This window comes from Rutidosis leptorrhynchoides, chromosome 6 (assembly GCF_046630445.1).
Source record: "Rutidosis leptorrhynchoides isolate AG116_Rl617_1_P2 chromosome 6, CSIRO_AGI_Rlap_v1, whole genome shotgun sequence".
Classification (NCBI taxonomy): Eukaryota; Viridiplantae; Streptophyta; class Magnoliopsida; order Asterales; family Asteraceae; genus Rutidosis; species Rutidosis leptorrhynchoides.
In genome coordinates, this window is record NC_092338.1 from 68761141 (window position 1) to 68783163 (window position 22023).

Here is a 22023-nt window from a genome sequence, read left to right on the forward strand (position 1 = left end):
CAATAAAATAAATATGTGAGTGATAAAGTAATAATAACATTATTCACTCATTTCTGTTACTATTATTTCCTTCAACTTTTTCTTCTGCTATAAATTAATATCAAAACTTTAATCTACAATGTCTAACATTATAACTTAAACATAGAAATATAATATTTCTCAATTTCAAAGGTTGTTCCAAAATTTCTTCTAAAACATAATACATTCTTTATCTCAATCCATTAACCAACCAATGTCGAAACTAGAGTTGAACTTGGTCCTAGTTATGATCATGATGCTAATTGCATCCATGGACATCCATGGTTCCATGGCTGATGAGCATACCGTTGGTGGTTCCTTTAGTTGGCGTGTTCCAGAATACGCTCGTCATTACGCTGATTGGTCATCACATAATCAGTTCAAAGTTAAAGACGTGCTCCTCTTTAATTTCACCACTGGGTATCATGACGTCGCTGAAGTGACGAAAGATGCTTACGACCAATGTGATTGCTCTTACCCGATCTCCCTCTATAAAGAGGGCCCTATTAGGCTTACCTTAGAAACTGCCGAAGATCACTACTACATTTGTACCATAGTCGAACATTGCAATTTGTCTCAAAAGTTAGCAGTTCGAGTCGATCTAAACTAGTCTAACAACTCGAATCCTAGTTACCCACATCGAGGTTCAATTGTTATAAGCAATTAATGATTAATTTATGAATATGATGGATGCAATTAATCAAGAATTTATAAATGTTTCATTATTCTATTTCAGAAAGTTCAAATAACGTCATTTGGTTGACTTTTATATTACAATTAATCACTCGTAATTAATATTAATATTCATATTCATATTCATATTCATAGTAATATAATATTTAATATTAAATATTAATATTATTATACCAAATTCCAATTGATAAAGGTACTCCAATATTCCAATCGAAAATTTAGTCAACCCAACATTCAAACCTTCATTTCACACCAAATGAACGAATCTCTCTCTCTCTCTCTCTCTCATATTTTATTGAAAACTTTTTTTTTTTTAAAGCAAGATGAAATATATTACCAACGAACAAAATTACAATGCGAGGCGTCGGTCAAAACAAGATTGACCGACCCGAGCTAATGTTACACGATTACAATTACAATAACAATAACACACTTTCGACACATTTCAATAACATACTAAAATTCTAGATATTTTTGAGGATTAACAAGCCAATTTAGCCAATCGATTGTTTTGCCTTTAACCCGAGCCGAGACCCATTCGAATGATTTAATTTGGATCTCATTAACTAAAACCGAAGCACACCACGAATCATTTCGAAACACCTTTGAGTTTCGATTCTTCCACAAATAATAAGCACTCACCCATACCACGGCTTGCCAAATTTTTTGACCAAGAGCGGTAGACGGGAGAGATAAAGCACCTTCAATACTATCGATGTTAACAAAATTACAAGAGCCAAAGTTCCACCACTTATGAATCCAAAACCAAACATCACGAGCAAACTTACAAACAATAAGGGAGTGATAGACCTATTCAAGATCATCATCACAAATGGGGCATCGAACACTATGGAGGTCAATCCCCCTTTTGTCAATTTCGATCCGAACCGGAATTCTCCTCTTTAACGACCTCCAAACGAAAATTTCAATTTTTTTAGGTACCAATTTGTTTCTTAAAGTTTTTTTAGGATCGATAGGATTACCAAGGATATGAGCGTCAAGGAGGGATGATAATTTCTTGACCGTGAACACACCGTTATTTGCAAGACTCCACTTCCAAGATTCTCGAGCATTGAGATCGAAATTAAAAGATTTGATTAAGTTTTCGATTTCCACCAATTCATCTAGTGTTCCTCCTATAGGTGTACGACTCCAAGACCAGGCAATAAAATACGAAGAATGATTCTGACCACCAGGACCTGTAAAAACATTAGCACCATCAATAAAAGACAATTGGGCCGTAACATGGCTTGCTGTATGTTGGGCTGGATCAGGAGCATCGGTATGGGCTGGGACATCAAACAGCGCATGAATCTGAGCAGGATCATCCCCAACAGTAGCACGATTACCACCATCATCTGACGAAACAGCCTCTGGGACAGTAGGTAAGTCAGGAGCTAAGGGAATACTACCCGAGGCTGCTGTTTCATGAATTCTAGGTGAATTATTCATTACAATCCGATCACTAACCATCGCATCCTTATTAGATTCGAGCATGTAAAGCCTTGGAAACAAATCCTTGAAACATTCTGACCCGCACCAATTTTCTGTCCTAAAAAGAGTAGATTTGCCATCACCAATTGACTTTATGAAGGAATTTTTGAAAGCGACATCACAATCTTCAATGACATTTCCTGCAAAAATAATGTTGTTCCAAATACCCGAGGTCGATCGACGGGCAAGCCCATCACCCGACCTCAAGCCACCGTCAATTCCATAAATACTTTGAAAAATTTTAGTCCAAAGGCAATTGGTTTCGGTTTTGAACCTCCACCACTACTTGCCCAAAAGAGCAAGGTTCTTGCCTTTTAAGGACCCAATATTGACACCCCCCACCCCATAGGACATACAAGTATGAGTCCATTTAACCCAAGAAATTTTTGAGCCCGAAAAATCCCCGCCCCAAAAAAAGTTACGTCTCACACTCTCTAGAAGTTTAAGCACACAAGGCGGGGCACGATAAAGCGCGAAATAATACAACGGTAGACTATTGAGCACCGATTTAAGAAGAACCAATCTACCACCAAAGGACATCGTCCTCATTTTTCATTCCGATAATCGTTTCTTGAATTTTTCAATGACCGGATTCCAATCACTAATTTTCTTCATCTTCGACCCAATTGGAAGGCCAAGGTAGGTAAAAGGAAATTTACCGGCTTGGCATCTCATATGATTAGCTAAAGCCTCGATCTCATTCGGACTAACACCAACCCCGTAAAGACAACTTTTATGGAAATTTACTTTCAAGCCGGAAGCTAACTCAAAACATTTAAGAATATTGATAAGATTACGAGCATTTGAATTGGACCATTCACCAAAAAACATTGTATCGTCCGCATATTGCAAGTGTGAAATAACTATTTTATCATTATCGATCTCGACACCTTTAAATAATCCATGATCAACCGCGGCTTTAGTGAGAATATTGAGACCTTCCGCGGCTAGAATGAAAAGGAAAGGAGAAAGAGGGTCGCCTTGCCTTACACCTCTACCAATATTAAATTCTTGTGTGGGCGATCCATTGATAAGGATAGAGATGGTAGCCGATTTTAAGCAAGCTAGAATCCACTTACACCATTTATTGCCAAAACCCATGCAAGACATGACTTCCATAAGGAATTCCCAATTCAAACTATCAAAAGCTTTTTCAAAGTCAACGTTGAAAACTAGGCTTCTTTTCTTATGATCTCGCAAATAATCAATGGACTCGTTTGCAACTAAGACACCATCAAGAATGTATCTTTCTCTAAGGAAGGCACTTTGCTCTGAACCGATTAACTTTGGAATAACTTTTCTTAGTCTATTGGAAAGGATTTTTGCAATAATTTTGTAAAAGCTTCCGATAAGACTAATAGGACGATAGTCACCAAGAGTGATCGGATCATTTTTTTTTTGAATTAAAGTAACAAAAGATGCGTTGCACCCCTTCGAGAACTCCCCCTTTTCCCAAAACCAAGTGATAGCCTCAAGCACTTCTACTTTAATAATATCCCAAAACTTCTTAAAAAATCTTAAATTAAATCCATCGGGACCCGGAGCTTTCGAACTTCCACAATCATGAATCGCTTCAAGTACTTCTGGTTCAATAATGGGAGCTTCAAGACTAATAGCCTCATCGGATGACAACATAGGATATGTGAGGTCAATGAGACTAGGTCTAAAGCCCGATTGTTCTTCAAAACGACTCTTGAAGTGATGAAACGCCGCCTCTTTAATGTCATTCGGATCTTCACACCATACCCCGTTAATTGTAAGGCCCCTAATATTATTTTTATTGTATCCTATTTTAATAACCGAGTGGAAGTAACGAGTATTTTCATCCCCCTCAAGGACCCACCGCACCCGAGTTTTTTGCTTTAACATATTGACTTTGATTTTCTCTTTACGGAACCATTCATTTCTTGCATCAAGCCATTGTTTTCTTTCCACATCATTTAGGAGACCTCTTTCGGCTTTTAGCTCAAGTGTGTTTGAGATGGTTTTTAAAACTTCAATTTCACTCTCAAGATTGCCAAACTTTTGTGTACTTTTTGTTTTTAAAGCGAGTTTGGTTCTTTTCATTTTGTTTCTAAGACAACAATCCTTACGATTCCCACCACCACCATTTTCGACCCATGCTTCTTTAATGACATTATCGACATCTTCCATTTCTAACCATTCATCAAAGACTTTTATCGGTTTAGGACCAAAATTCTTAATATCATCTTTTAAAATGATGGGGCAATGGTCCGACTTTCCTCGATCAAGAGCAACCACCGAAAGACAATTCCACAAACCATGAAAGCAATCATTAACAATGAATCGGTCTAACTTGCTAAATTTAGTGCCATCATCACTAACTCGAGTGAAAATTCTTTCGCCTAACGGAATATCGATTAGTTTTGTGTTATTGATGAAGTCATTAAACATTTTTGCCCTACTTTCAATGAATTGACAATTGAGTCTTTCTTCATCGGATCTAACTTCATTAAAGTCCCCACTAATCACCCACGTGTCATTAGGAGCATTTGAGATCAAGGTGTGTAATTGATTCCAAAATAATTGCTTATTTTGATCATCGTACGGACCATAGACATTAACAAGGTTAAACTTTGCTCCCGTACTCTTCCACATACCACGAACACCAACAAAAAAATTGGAGACAAATGAGTCACAAACATCGAAATAAGAAGTATCCCAAATGATCAATTGACCCCCCGATTTCCCCACCATTTCTTTTTGCAAAAAATTACAATCTTGATTTCCCCACAACCCATAAATCCATTGTAAATCAACAGTATGTAATTTCATTTCCTGGAGTAACACAATATTGGGTTTTTCAACACGACACATGTTTTTTAGCCAACCAAACTTACTTTCTTTACCAACCTCGAAACCCCTAATATTTAGTGACAAGAATTTCATAAAACATATGACTATAACGAATAAGGGGAAGGGAAAATTAATGAATGGATTTCTCCACCCATTTAAGTCCCAATTGATCACCAAACTCCTTCAAACCATTATTTGAAATAGAAAAAGTAAAGGAACTCGAGTTAGAAACTTGCCTATTAATTGATGAGAAGTTCCTAGTACGTGATGGCCTCGGGTTGTTTGTACAATCAGAGCATGTCGATTTAATAGGACCACTGTTTGTGTAACATCCTCAATCGGGTCTAGTTGTAAGATTACTATATTGCCCTTAAGTTAGTATTGTGTTATTATATCTTTTATTTTTATTTAATGTTTATGATTAATTAATGATGTGGTTAGGACCAGTTTGTGACAAGGGTCACATAACAGGTTTGTTTATTTAATTTGGATTTCGTTTGGGTTGCCAAATGACGTACGAAAGATATCAGATAACTGATAAATACCCGTGAATTACACAGTATGGGATTTAATCCCAAATAATAGACTGATGTCTATCCCCTTCTTACATTTTCTAGACTTTTCCCAAAAACAACCCGTTCTTCATCTTCTCACCTACATCAAACCCTAATTTCTAATCCTTGTTTTAGAGCTCGAATCATTTACATCTTTGTGTTCCTTGTGATTCACTGATTCTTTCAAGGTAAGAATCACAAGTTTTCATGCTTTAATCTTCAAGAAAATGGGGTTTTTGTGTTAGTTTTTATAAAGTGTGTATTTTAGGTCAAAGTGGTTAGATTTGATGTTGTTTGAGTCCAAATCTTGTGGGTTGATGTTTCTTAATGAATAGTGTCTTTGATTTAGTCAGTTTTGAGGTCATAATCGAGCTTTAGAGCAAGAATTGGTCGATTTTGGGTGAAACCCGTCACTATGCTGCTGTTGCAACTGATGAACTACCTTCGGCCGATGGTCGTTGACCATCGACCGATGGTGAGGGACGATCGGCCGGTGGACAAGACCATCGACCGATGGTGTATGACTTCTGACCAGCGGATGTAATTTTGACAATCGACCGATTGGGGGAGACCATCGGCCGATGGTGTGTTGACGATCGGCCGATGGATGGGACCATCGACCGATGGTCTTAGACAGTGAAAATTTTACTAAGTGTCGATTTCTAACCGTTATGCTGCCCGTTTGTATTTTGGTGTTTATGATGTAAATTTTGAAAGTGCACAAGTGTTAAGCAGAAAAATTTTAGCGGACAGTTTTCTGACAAAATTTTCTGTATTGTGTTATTTGGTGTTTATGGACATAAACTAACTCGTGTATATGTATTTCTCAGTAGAAAAGGAGAAAGAGAAGGTTCAGTGATTAGCTAGCTGAACACCTTCTCGTTTACTGGTAATACGTGAGAGGGACTAACTGGAGAATATAGTATATAGAAGCATGTTATATTATGATTGCCATGCTTGTTAGATATACTTATTGTTGTGGTTAGTTAGTTGTTGTGATGACTGCATGTTAGTTGATGCTTGTCTGCTGGAGCCCAGTGCGTCCCTATTGTGTGGTGGCCTCGGTAGGAGAGATCAACCTGCGGGTTTGGTTCCTCATGTGGTGACCTAGACAGCCGTGGTGTATATATATGTGAATGACGCGTCCGTCGCATGTGGATTATGTATATACATACGGTGGTGGAGGAACTTCTAGTAAGCCCCAGTCCGATTAGCTGGTGGTTAATGGTTTGGCCGAGCCGCCAGAGTCTCTGTAGACGGCACTTGGGTGATGTTTGTGTTTTAGACTATTGTGTCATGATTAGTATAACACTTGTGTATGCTATGGCCTGTAGTTAGTCGTACTCACTTAGCTTCGTGCTAATTCCCCTCCATCTCCTCCCTGCAGGTTGTTAACTTTTGTAGATAGTGCTTTTGTGAGAAGACGGGCATGATGATGTTATGTTTGACAGGGTTAACTCTGATGTGGTCTTTTAGAATATGAACCGTGTACTTTTGAAAACAGAATGTATTTACGTCTCTTCCTGTTAATATGTAAATTGTTTTAATGACACGTGACATCGGTTTGTACAAATGTCGATATCGTATTTAATTAATATCATGCTTCCGCCACGTATTTATTATGGAAAAAAATAGCGGTGTCACAGTTTGGAACTTCTCTTCTGGCCGCATTCTTCAAATTCATTATTCTGGAGGAAGTCTTCCAATTGCGAAGCTTTGAAAAATAACAATACTTTTTGATTGACTTTTGTCGTTTAGGAACTTTGGAATTGCTACGATCCACCGTGTGTTTCACCGATTTTTTTGACTTTACATTACCACAATTAATTGGGGTACCAACGTTTTGTCTGTTAACAGTGGGAGTCGAAATCCCTTGCTTCTGACTTCTATTTCCTTGAGTTGAATGGCCGGCACTGGGTTGATTAATCTTTTCTCGTGAGTTATTTGTTGGGACAGGCCCAGATAAGCAATTGGATGTGGGCTTAATAGGAGTATTAGCATCTGACTTGGCCTCTTCTTCTACATGCCCAATAGGACTATTAATTAATGGTGGGCTGCAGAAAGGTGTAAGAGGATTCACTAAGTTCAGTCCACATGAACGTATTGGGCTGAATTTGCTAACATCATCCTGGGCCGGCCCAACCTTGCATTCAAAACACGTTTCATTGACACATTCGATACTGTTATCACTTCCAAGAAAAGCGCGTGTATTGGTAGGAGAGGAAAAGTTATTTTCACAGCCGTTATTGCTTCTTGGGGAAACACAATCATTACCTCGATTCTTTTCACAGTCTTCACTGTCTCTTTCTACATCATTGATTTCATTGGACTTTGAACCACCATTATTACAACCGGATTCTTCATCTTCCAATACTTCATCAATATTCCGGTTAGGGCTGGCCGGAAATTGCTGCTCACCATCAAAAACTTTAGGAAAACGATCGTCACGCATCTCATCACGGATAATTGGGGACTCATCATCAGAAGAATCAAAAGTATCATCTACGCAGTCATCATCAGATTCGTTATTAAAATCATGATTATCAACACCCTCTTCATCATTAACACCAACATCATCGACCCATTCTGACTTAGGTGATTCGATATCCAGTTGAATTCCACGACCGTGAATTTCAATAACCGAAACATAGATTAAGAGAAGGTTATCTACCACAATCTTTGTTGAACCATAGATATGACCAAGATCCATAACATGGATTAATGCTCGCCCAGATAATAAATTTTGGTTTTTCGATGTGATTGAGCAATTTTCAAGTTGGATCACCCTACCCCACTTTCCTGCAATTTCTGTAAAAACATCTTCATTCCAACAAGTGACTGGAATACCCTTGATATCGACCCAAACATATCTACCACCAGTTGTCCAATAGTTTAATTTAAGCCTTTCGATGCTACTACACCATTTGTAAATGCAATGGCCTTCCATGTTCAGAATGTTATTCACCATTATTTTCGATTTGCACTGCATTAGAATGTCGAGTCCACCCAAATACTTGATAGAAAAATCATTAAGACCTTATGCTCTACATAATGTTTCAAATTGATTGATGAGATCAATGCATTTAACATGGGAATGATACAACAATCCTTCTTAATGTCATTACTAGAACATCTATCCTTCTTAATGTCTACTAATCTAACATCTTTCTCCTCTTCTACAACTTTCGGACCCACTTCCTTTTGCCTTCTGTTATCTAGCTTTGTTCTTAAATCTTCTTTCTTGTAGTTGATATCGTACCTTAAGTCTTTAGTTGGTGAAGCTGCCACTTCCTTGAACCCCCTACCATCAGTGTAAGAATTGAACCAATTGGTTTTGTTACGTTGATCACCAAATTGGCCATTGATGTACCCACTGGTATTGCCTGGAGCATGCTTACGAACATTGTTAGGGCCAGATCTATCAAAGGCTCTAAAAACCCTAATCGAATAACCATCAAATTTGATAGTTTCCAGCGATGTGAGTAGCCTGTTAACGCTGGTAACATCACCGAAACGGGCAAATGCAAAACGCTGACCACTTTTGAGGCGTTTCTTTGCCATATAGATATCCTTCAAGTTGCCATGAGATTTGAAAATACGCCAAAGGTTCTCCATGTTCCAATTATCGGGGTAGTTGAAAAACATAAACGAGGTCCATTGGTTCTTGATTAGTCTAGGAAAATCGTTATCGTTGAATCTACCGTTGTATTGATCTTGCTTGAAATCGAAACCCGCCATGAAGCTTGCATACCTCTCCCTCTCTCTCCTCACTTTCTCTCTCACACACCCCCCCTATTTTTTTTAGTAAAATATACTTTAGACTTTAGTCTACTTTAAATTTTGTTGATAACTATAAATTTTAACTTTTTAAATATATATTAATGTTTGTCAGAGTAGCTCAATCTGTTAGATACTTCGTAAATAATAAAATAACAAAAAGTTAGAAGCTAAACGCTACTTATTTTAACTTTTAGTTTTTTCCTTCTGTCTAAAATATTTAAACTCTAACCAAACGGAGTTTTTATAAAATTAAAAGTTTTTTCATAAAAGCTAAAAACTCCAATAAGTTTGTCGACAAACATAACGTATAACTAGCTGGTAGCTTTTAGCTTATAGCTGGTAGCTGTTAGTTTTTTATATGTATTTTGTTGTTTGGCATAGTAGCTAAAAACCTGAAACTGTTAAAATAAATAGTAAAATGACAAAAATTTAAACACTAGTTCGAGTAGCTTTTAGCTTTTTTCCTCCCTAAAAAAGCTTTAAGCTATTGCAACCAAACGGACCTTTTTATTTGATATGAGTTTTTCATAAAAGTTAAAAGTTAAAAACTCTTAAAAACTCTAAAAAAAACTTGATGTCAAACATGACCATATGTATTCAATAACGAGAACTTGAATAGTAATTTATCCGATTTATAAATTAATTTGTTTAAACAATCTTTTAGTAAATTACAAATTCCTTGACACATAATTTCCTTTGTTCTAACAAAGATGAGAACATTCATGACATATATTCATTCAATCCATCATTTCATAGCGATATGAATGATTTAAATCAATAATTAGTGGATATGAAGATGGATTTAGACAATCAGCAGATCGTATATGAATGAAAATCTACATTCATGGATATATCTATTACCACCTTAAATACATGTATAAAGGTATTTTCAGAATGCGGTCGATTCTCTCTATAAGGGCATTTTTCAATATATTTTTTTTTCTACTTTTTTCAAAATTAGCTCTTCATTGTCATGTAGTGTTCCTACTTTTGAAACTATTGAGTTTGTCACAAAATCACTCTGAATTATATTATATACTAACTAATATACTAATTATCATGAGGGTGGTACTATTCACAAGGATAAAATAGTCATTTCCCTTCTCACGGTAATTAGTATATTTAAATTTAGAGAAATGCTAATGACAACCCTAATTACTGATATACTAATTATCATGAGGGTGGTACTATTAACAAGGATAAAATAATCATTTCCCTTCTCATGGTAATTAGTATATTTAAATTTAGGAAAATGCTAATGACAACCCTTAAGATTGTCATTAAGAAATTTTCTAATGCAAAAATAGTCGTACATGTATAAGTTAAAAGTAAAATATAAGTTAAAAGGTAGTTTTTTCCATAAAAACAAGTAGTTATTAAAATGTACAATCAAATTATGCATACATAAATTTGTTAATGACAACCCTTAAGGTTGTCATTAGCATTTTTCTTAAATTTATTACAACATTTTGAAAACAAAAAAAAAAAAACTTTTTTCCCATTACTTTTTTATACGAAGTTTTTTTGAAAAACTTTTTCCCCATTAAATTTTAACGACTTTTTTCCAATTTTTTGTCACTTTTTTTTCATTCATTTATTTTAAACGTTCAAAAATCAACCGTTAAGCGTTTTCTTAACCGTTCTATTATCCAATCATACCTTTTTCACATCTTTTTTTCACCTTCCTTTTTCATTCCTTTATTTTAAACGTTCATTTAACCAGCCTTTTTAACGACCCGTCCTAATCCATATGGACGAATGCATTACATTTGGTTACATTGCGAGGTACTTGACCTCTATATGATACATTTTACAAACATTGCATTCGTTTTTAAAAGACAAACTTTCATTACATCGAAAGTTGACGGCATGCATACCATTTCATAATATATCCAACTATAATTGACTTAATAATAATCTTGATGAACTCAAAGACTCGAATGCAACGTCTTTTGAAATATGTCATGAATGACTCCAAATAATATCTCTAAAATGAGCAAATGCACAGCGGAAGATTTCTTTCAAACCTGAGAATAAACATGCTTTCAAGTGTCAACCAAAAGGTTGGTGAGTTCATTAGTTTATCGTAATCAATCATTTCAACCATTTTAATAGACCACAAGATTTTCATTTTCATTTCTCATAAATATACATCTCATATCAGGCATTTCGCAAACTGCATAGAGATAAAAATCATTCATATGGATTGAACACCTGGTAACCGACGTTAACTTTAATGCATAGAATATCCCCACAGACATCTCGTCTGTATAATAATAATCTCAAAGTACTAGAGCATTCGTACCCCGAATGGGACTTGTCAAGGTCCATAGATCTATCTTTAGGATTCGCGTCAACTAGGGGCCATTTCCCTAAATTCTTAGGTTACCAGACTTGAAGGGCGATATTCGATTTAGATAATCCAACCATATAATGTAGTTTCGATTACTTGTGTCTATTTCGCCAAACATTTATAAAAGCGCATGTATTCTCAGTCCCAAAAATATATATTGCAAAAGTATTTAAAAAGGGAGTAATGAAACTCACGATACAATATTTTGTAGTAAAAATATTCATACGACGATACTGAACAATGCAGGGTTGGCCTCGGATTCACGAACCTATATCATTTGTATATATATTAAAATATGTAATCGTAATCAAACAAATATATATATATATATATATATATATATATATATATATATATATATATATATATATATATGTAGTTATGTATTATGATTAATATTTATATATGATTTTTATTAATACTTATACTATATTATAATGTTTATTTGATATATGATTTAATTAACGTTACATCAATATAAATAATATTATATTAGTTAAACCATAATATTATGTAATATTAGTATACATAATTATATTTTTATATAAATATTTTATGTTTGCAGAAATTAATAATTGTAATAATACTAAGTTAAGGATAATAATAATAATGATAGTAATAATAATAATAATAAAAATGTTACTTTTAATAATGAAAATTTTTATTAAAGATAATGATAGTTTTTAATGATAACAAAATAATAATTTTAGTAGGAATGATACTTTTAATAATAATAGTAGTTTTTAATAAAAAGGTAGGTTTATTAGTAATGATAATGATAATAATAATTATAATACTTATGTCGGTATTAATAATACTAATAATTATAAAATGATACCAATACTAATGAAAATAATAATAAATTGTATTATTTTCATGATAATAATAATAATAATAATAACCCTAATCATAATAATATTAATACATATATTAGTAACAATAGCGATAATACATAATGATAAATTTTAACAATAATGAACATATTAATAATACTTTATAGCAACAATAATAATAATAATAATGATTATGATATTTATAATTATGATAATATTAATAATAATTATAATTATAATACTAACACTAATAATAGTTATAATTCTTATAGATATAAATGTGATAATAATTATAATCATAATACTAATAGTAATAGTAATAATAATAATCATAATAATAACAATAATAATAATAATAATAATAATAATAATAATAATAATAATAATAATAATAATAATAATAATAATAATAATAATAATAATAATAATAATAATAATTATAATGATAATAATAAAAGAATAAAAGATTATACCCTTGTTGAAAGCTTTTTATAAAAAGATTGCCCCAGCCCGGGCTCGAACCCGTGACCACTCGCTCACCCGCACACCCCTTAAACCATTTCTCTGTCTTGTCATATCTGATTAAAACCCTCACCCAAATTTACTTAACCCTTCCTATCTGTTATTCTATTTCTTCATCTCCTAAATCGATCAGAGACCAAAAACAATAAACCAATCCTAAAAACAATTTAAGTGTTATTTTAGAATGCTAACTGAAACAGAAATCAACTGGATGTGTTTGAAATTAATTAAAACAAAAAAAAAATAAACAATAAAAACTGGAACATCGTATTATGAACCCGTATGAACTCAAACTTGATTTTTGATTTCTAGATGTTTTCAGCTCACGATTCCTACACAAGATATGTTTTAAATCCCTCATGAAAACTTTTTGGATAATCAATTTCATTAGAAACATAAAAATGATTGCAAATTTTCTCAAGAACAATTTGGTTGACTTTTTGAAAAACAAACTTTGACTCATAAATTTGGATTCGTTAATGGAAATTGGAAGTTGTAAATTTGCAGATAGCTTAAACAAAATATTCTTAATAAGACCACATTTATACTTTTTGAAATATATTTCGAATTCAAGCATTTTGGAAAAATAAAGCAAGAACAGAGGTAAAGAGTTTGTTTTGAACTTTCTTGGTTTTATTCACTCCAATGAAATATGTAGTAGGTTTAAATTGATAAGGAAAATGAATAATTGAATGGTTTTCTTTCCTATGTCGAGTTTAAACACTTGTTTATAGTGAAAAATCGACAACGGCCGATTTCAAGTAGACAGGAATCTAAAAAAATATATAAAAGAATTAAAAGCAGATGTTGACTGCTAACAGATTTGTTATCGTACTGTGATTGAATTCGATCTTAAAATAAAATCAAAGGCATGAGACAAAAGTAAAAATATTTGATCGTGATGTTAAACAAGAATTGTACTGGTTCATGAATTTTCCTAATTTATTTAATTAAAATAATATTAATAATTAATAAATATATTAATAATTATTATTATTATTATTATTATATTAATAATAATAATTAACAATGCCACTAAAATCATAAAATGATAATAGTAATATTATTAATGATAATAAAAATGTTAATAATGATAAAGGTATTAGTTCCTAATAATAATATTAATTTATAATAATGATAATAATATCTAATAAGACAAGTGATATATATATATAAAATATATCAAGTTACATGTATTCTGTTTTCATATTAGAATAATGATACTAAAAATGATAATGTTAATAAGTTTAATAATAGTAATCATAATAGAAATGATGTCACTAATATTATAACTAATACTAGTAATAACACTACTTATAAAAAAAATGATATTACTAATGATGTTTAGAATAAATTGTATTACTTTTATAATAATGATTCTGAATGGTAATGGTAATAAAAATTTCTAATATTAATCATAATATCAAAAATTAAAATTTTACTACTAGTTATAATAATATTAACCATGATAACAATAATATTAAAAATAATATTACTATAACAAATTAAATGTATCATATTTCATATTATAATCTTTATTAATAAGTATAGTACTAATATTGATATTAACAATAATGATGAAAATAATATAATAACTATAATTCAACTTGTAATTACATTTAATTTATTAATTATGTAATAATTATATTATATATGATATGATAATATTTATTGAATATTTAATATTTATATATTTCATATTTCTTTCAATATAATATTTATAAATAGAAATCATATATATATTCATATATAGGTTTATATTATATATATATATTTATGTATATATTTATCCTAATAGAACTTAATTATTTTATTTATTATTTTTACATTTTAATTCTAATGATTCATTTATATTTTATTATTTTCAATACCCTCATTTATATTTATTTAGATATATATATATATATATATATATATATATATATATATATATATATATATATATATATATATTTATATATATTTACAACACTTGTTCGTGAATCGTCGGGAATAGTCAAAGGTGAAATGGATATATGAAATAGTTCAAAACTTTCGAGACTCAACAATACAGACTTTGTTTATCGTGTCGGAAATATTCAAGATTAAGTTTAAATTTGGTCGGAAATTTCTGGGTCGTCACAGTACCAACCTGTTAAAGAAATTTCGTCCCGAAATTTGAGTGAGGTGGTCATGGCTAACAATAAAAATGTTTTCATGACGAATATGAGTTGGTAATTAGAGTTTTATCATCATTGGGTAATATGGATAAAACAATTCGATTACTCGAAGCGTACAAATGAAGCTATCACAAAAGAGTGAAATGAATATATGCAGATTCGTCTTGTCCGGTGACGTAGTCACGGTTGATTTTCAAAATTCAAAGGATTTAAAGAAAATCTTCGAAATCCATAAGATTTGATTCTTCGGTGAATAAGGAAATTAGGATCCTCTTTGGTTTAATGCGATAATCTGTTTTGATTGCTCTGTCGGATATTTCACTATAAGTCCACCTCTTCCGTTTTCTTTATTTTCACCACTCTTAAGTAGCAAATAATGATTCAGAATTCGTAGATATGATGAAACAACCCAACTCGTATTCCATACGATAAATTTTTTTTTTACACATTTACGCGCCAATTAAATATGTAACCATACCACACGTTCCATTAGAACATATTACAAGTTTAATGTTTTACAAAAGGCATGAGGCCATTAACAAATGTGATACAAGTTCGACCCACTACAAATGATAGTTTATAATCCAAACGACACTTCGAGCATGGTTTGGGACTAAACTACCCAAAACGTTAGGCCAACTTTCAAAAGCTCCAACGAAACATCATCAAAAGACACCTAGTGCCCAACAACCCCTTTTCCCCTATCCGCACCTGCATCTAAAAAGATAAACAACGAGAGGGGTAAGCTAATGCTTAGTGAGTGCAACAATTATACGATTACATATACAACCTACTTACTTGCAATCACTTACGCATTTACCACATACATGCTAGCAATATTAATAATCATACCATCACAATTATAATACTAAACCTTCCACCATACGAGCTAGCATATCAATAGCATATAGATTAAACAATATAATATGCTATAATCCACACGCACACAACCATGGTTAACCAATCGAACGAGGGAACGGTATTTAAAGGACTATCAGAGTTCATAACAACCATTAGTGTACTTAACACCTCGTACACTAACCCCACGGGTGGCATCTTATCACCTCGATACTTCACCCCATGGGTGGTGCCTTAACACCTCGACACTTCACCCCGAGTAGTGTCTTAGCACATCGACACTTCACTCGTTACATCTCTCGAAGTGGCATCTTAACAAATCGATGCTTCACTCTCGAGTGGTGTCTTAACACATCGACACTTCACTCGCCACGTGAGAAGCGATGTCTTAACACTTCCACACTTCACAACTCATACTACACAAATAAATACGTCATATATGTACGCATATAATTATTCCACTCACCTTAACACTTCGGTGATGATTTAATGCTTCCGTATGCTTCGAGCAAAGTACCTAATACATAAGTACACATTCAATACACAACTAGTGGAATTAACCACACTACTCACTCTTGAGCATTTAATGACCCAATTTGCATTAAATGGCTCAACTACACCAAAACCGCCCATAAATGGCCATGACTCAACTTTAATCACTATAGCTAGTGAATTAAAGTCTACTAACTTCAACTAACACAAACTTGGGGTATTTTATACCCATTTCACCCAATTAGGTCAACTAGTACTCATTTGACCCATTTTAAATACTTAGACTCACAATCGAGTCAAACTTACCCATTAACACTTCTTTCATCAATTTAAAGGTGTATTAGTGACTAACAACATCATTTAACACTTACAACCTCAAATCATAAGACCAAACCCTAGGTTATGGCCATTAGGGTTTACTTTCATCAACATGATCCAAATCCACCCATATTACCCCCAAATGGGTCTTACAAATTTCAAATGAACCAAACCCTATCATAAACTAATTAAAACTCAAAACATGGAGTTAGGACTTACCAACACTATCCTCTTGTAGCTAAGAACAAGGAGAACAACTTTAATTCTTGCTCCAAGGTTTGATTCACAAATCTCCACTCTCAAATCTCACTTGAAATCAAATGGGTTTTTAAGTTTTGAGAGAAATTAGAGAAAGAAAATGAAAAAGAAATGAATAAAAGAGGATAAGTGGCTGAGACTTAAAGTCTCCATTAGATCTATACGCGAAAATACAATTTTACCCTTGAACCACTTATTTTAAAAACAAAATTCGGAACCAGTTCACCCAGTGGGTCGCGGCGCGGCCACAATTGTCGCGGCGCGACAATTAACGTATTTTATGAGCTTTCTTAAATCATTCCTGACTCAGATTCTAGTTACTGGTCGCGGCGCGGCCATCTTCTCCGCGGCGCGACATATAAAGGAAAACTCGACCCTTTTTATCATGCCTCCTGACTCTGGTTTGAGTTCAATGTCGCGGCGCGACAAAGGCTTCCGCGGCGCGACAATTGCCTTCAACTGAGCCATTCGACAACTTACACAACTTAACGATTTATTCAACTTGTACACTTTGTTCCCGCTTCCTATGCACGTCTAAACTTCATCTTTTAGTCTCACGAGACTTAACATCGACAAGGACTCATGCATATACCTATACATGCATATATTCTAAACACACATATATATACATACATATTCGTATATATATATATATTTACACAATAACTAACACTTAGGTCTTTTAATCATATAAATGCACAAGTTATAAGCGTACTAATAATTAAGTTTGTACCTTTAAATATGTACGGGAAAAATGGGATGTTACAACTCTCCCCCACTTGAATCGGAGCGCGTCCTCGCGATCCAAGCCGCATGACAAGCCGGAAGATAAACCAAGACAAACTCTTCGGATTCCCACGTAAACTCGGAACCTTTTCGATGTCGCCATTGCACTTTGAAAGTTCTAACTTCCTTGTTTCGCAACATTTTAACCTTCTCATCAAGAATGGCTATCGGTTCTTCAACATACTCTAACTTGTTGTTCAAGGTAATCTCCTCTAACGGCACCCAAGTCGAGTCATCCGCAAGACACTTGCGGAGATGGGAAACATGAAACGTATTATGAATCCCCGCAAGCTCTTCGGACAACTCTAGTCTATAAGCAACCTCACCAACACGTGCCAAAACATTGAAAGGACCAATAAACCGAGGAGCTAACTTTCCTCGCTTTCAAAACCGAATAACACCCTTCCATGGAGAAACCTTAAGCATCACCATGTCACCTTCTTGAAATTCAATCGTTCGTCTACCTTTATCGGCATAAGATTTTTGTTTATCTTGCGCTACCTTAAGTCGAGCCCGAATCATCTCAATCTTACTATTCGTCTCTAGAACTAAATCGGTACTCCCGATTTCTCTTTGACCCACTTCCCCCAACAAATAGGAGTTCGACACCTACGCCCATAAAGCATCTCATAAGGTGGCATTCCAATTACCAAATACATACTTGCATGCATTCCGAGACATGCAATGCACACATCACTCGAAGCTTACTACGATCACTTAGCGTACCTGGAATCATCACGCGTTCCTCCAATTCCTTTAGGCAATTCTTTCCAATGAATCACCCTCAATCATTCAATCGTCGCCTGCGATTTATCTAATCCACGAATCCGAGCACTATAACTCGCTAAATCCCTCACTTCGGGAAGAACTTCAACCATAATTTCATACCGAGACATCGTCTCTATCGTATTGTAGTGACCCGAACTTTTCCATGTATATATATATTAATTGAGATTGATATTTACATGATTAAATGTTTCCAACATGTTAAGCAATCAAACTTGTTAAGACTTGATTAATTGAAATATGTTTCATATAGACAATTGACCACCCAAGTTGACCGGTGATTCACGAACGTTAAAACTTGTAAAAACTATATGATGACATATATATGGATATATATATATATAGTTAACATGATACTATGATAAGTAAACATATAATTAAGTATATTAAAAATGAACTACATATGTAAAAACAAGACTACTAAATTAATGATTTTTAAACGAGACATATATGTAACGATTATCGTTGTAAAGACATTTAATGTATATATATATATATCATATTAAGAGATATTCATACATGATAATATCATGATAATATAATAATTTAAAATCTCATTGGATATTATAAACATTGGGTTAACAACATTTAACAAGATCGTTAACCTAAAGGTTTCAAAACAACACTTACATGTAACGACTAACGATGACTTAACGACTCAGTTAAAATGTATATACATGTAGTGTTTTAATATGTATTTATACACTTTTGAAAGACTTCAATACACTTATCAAATACTTCTACTTAACAAAAATTCTTACAATTACATCCTCGTTCAGTTTCATCAACAATTCTACTCGTATGTACCCGTATTCGTACTCGTACAATACACAGCTTTTAGATGTATGTACTATTGGTATATACACTCCAATGATCAGCTCTTAGCAGCCCATGTGAGTCACCTAACACATGTGGGAACCATCATTTGGCAACTAGCATGAAATATCTCATAAAATTACAAAAATATGTGTAATCATTCATGACTTATTTACATGAAAACAAAATTACATATCCTTTATATCTAATCCATACACCAACGACCAAAAACACCTACAAACAATTTCATTCTTCAATTTTCTTCATCTAATTGATCTCTCTCAAGTTCTATCTTCAAGTTCTAAGTGTTCTTCATAAATTCTACAAGTTCTAGTTACATAAAATCAAGAATACTTTCAAGTTTGCTAGCTCACTTCCAATCTTGTAAGGTGATCATCCAACCTCAAGAAATCTTTTTTTCTTATAGTAGGTTATCATTCTAATACAAGGTAATAATCATATTCAAACTTTGGTTCAATTTCTATAACTATAACAATCTTATTTCAAGTGATGATCTTACTTGAACTTGTTTTCGTGTCATGATTCTGCTTCAAGAACTTCGAGTCATCCAAGGATCCGTTGAAGCTAGATCCATTTTTCTATTTTCCAGTAGGTTTATCCAAGGAACTTAAGGTAGTAATGATGTTCATAACATCATTCGATTCATACATATAAAGCTATCTTATTCGAAGGTTTAAACTTGTAATCACTAGAACATAGTTTAGTTAATTCTAAACTTGTTCGCAAACAAAAGTTAATCCTTCTAACTTGACTTTTAAAATCAACTAAACATATGTTCTATATCTATATGATATGCAAACTTAATGATTTAAAACCTGGAAACACGAAAAACACCGTAAAACCGGATTTACGCCGTCGTAGTAACACCGCGGGCTGTTTTGGGTTAGTTAATTAAAAACTATGATAAACTTTGATTTAAAAGTTGTTATTCTGAGAAAATGATTTTTATTATGAACATGAAACTATATCCAAAAATTATGGTTAAACTCAAAGTGGAAGTATGTTTTCTAAAATGGTCATCTAGACGTCGTTCTTTCGACTGAAATGACTACCTTTACAAAAATGACTTGTAACTTATTTTTCCGACTATAAACCTATAATTTTTCTGTTTAGATTCATAAAATATAGTTCAATATGAAACCATAGCAATTTGATTCTGTAAAGACCTCGACCTTATCCTCCCGGACGAAGTCTTCAACGTTTGGTTCCATTGCGATGATCGACTCCAAGTAATATCCTTAACATGAGCAAATGCACAGCGGAAGACTTAATTCGTACCTGAGAATAACATGCTTTAAATTGTCAACATAAAGTTGGTGAGATATATAGGTTTGATGCTAGCAGCGTTATAACTATGGACCACAAGATTTCATGTGTAACCATTTTAATAAAAATATTCTAAGTTGTTGAGCACTTGGTAACCATACTTAACATTTAATCAACGTCGCATATTCCCTTTATTATGAAATCTCCCTACACCGTACCAAGTGTAGTAACGAAACGAAGTACTGTGCAACCGTTAAATACTGGTCGTCCAGTCCGGTTGGGGTTGTCAGGTCCGATAGATCTATCAACAGGATTCGCGTTTACAATACCCATGTAAATTGTAGTTACCAAGCTACAGGGAAATATGCCAGTGGTACAACTCAACGTAGAATATATATTTTTGTCACTTGTGTCCATAACGTAAATCATTTATAAAAGTAGCGCATGTATTCTCAGCCCAAAAATATTTAGAGTTTAAAAGGGGACTATATACTCACCTAATGTATTTTGTAGTAAAAATACATATAACATCACTGAACACTTATAAGGTTGACCTCGGATTCACGAACCTATATCAGTTATATATATATTAACACATATAATGGAAATCAAACAAATTTATATACTTTATTATTAATTATATTTTACTGATTTATATGTTTCATTATTAATCTGATTAAATATATTTATTTTATATATTTTAAATAATTTTTATATAAAAACTATTAATATTTATTAAGTATATTTTTGTATATCTAATTCTTATTAATAATAATGATATAGTTGTATTAATAATAATGGTTTTTAATAAGTATAATAGTTTTTAATATGTTAATCTTAATAAAAATGTTAGTTTTAATAATAATAAAAAAAATAATATTACTAATAAGAATAATAATAATGATAATATTGATAATAAGAATGTTAATACTTGCAATCATAATGAAAATGATAATTTTAATAAAATACTTTTGTTGATAATAATAATAGTAAAATGATGTTTTTTTTTATTTCAAATAATAATAATAATAATAATAATAATAATAATAATAATAATAATAATAATAATAATAATAATAATAATAATAATAATAATAATAATAATAATAATAGTAATATATAAAGACTACCTCAAAAGAAGGATATTCCCAAAAAAAAAACTGTCCATGCCCGTGCTCGAACCCGAGACCTCTAGTTAA

At 32.7% G+C, this 22023-nt stretch overlaps 1 protein-coding gene across 1 annotated transcript; it reads left to right on the forward strand.

Annotated features, from left to right (window-relative positions):
- Nucleotides 1–232: 232 nt before the first annotated feature.
- On the forward strand, nt 233–628 carry LOC139853732 (umecyanin-like). The gene has a single exon (XM_071843096.1). The coding sequence runs from the start codon at nt 233–235 to the stop codon at nt 626–628; it is 396 nt and encodes a 131-aa protein (XP_071699197.1).
- The last annotated feature ends 21395 nt before the right edge of the window (nt 629–22023 follow it).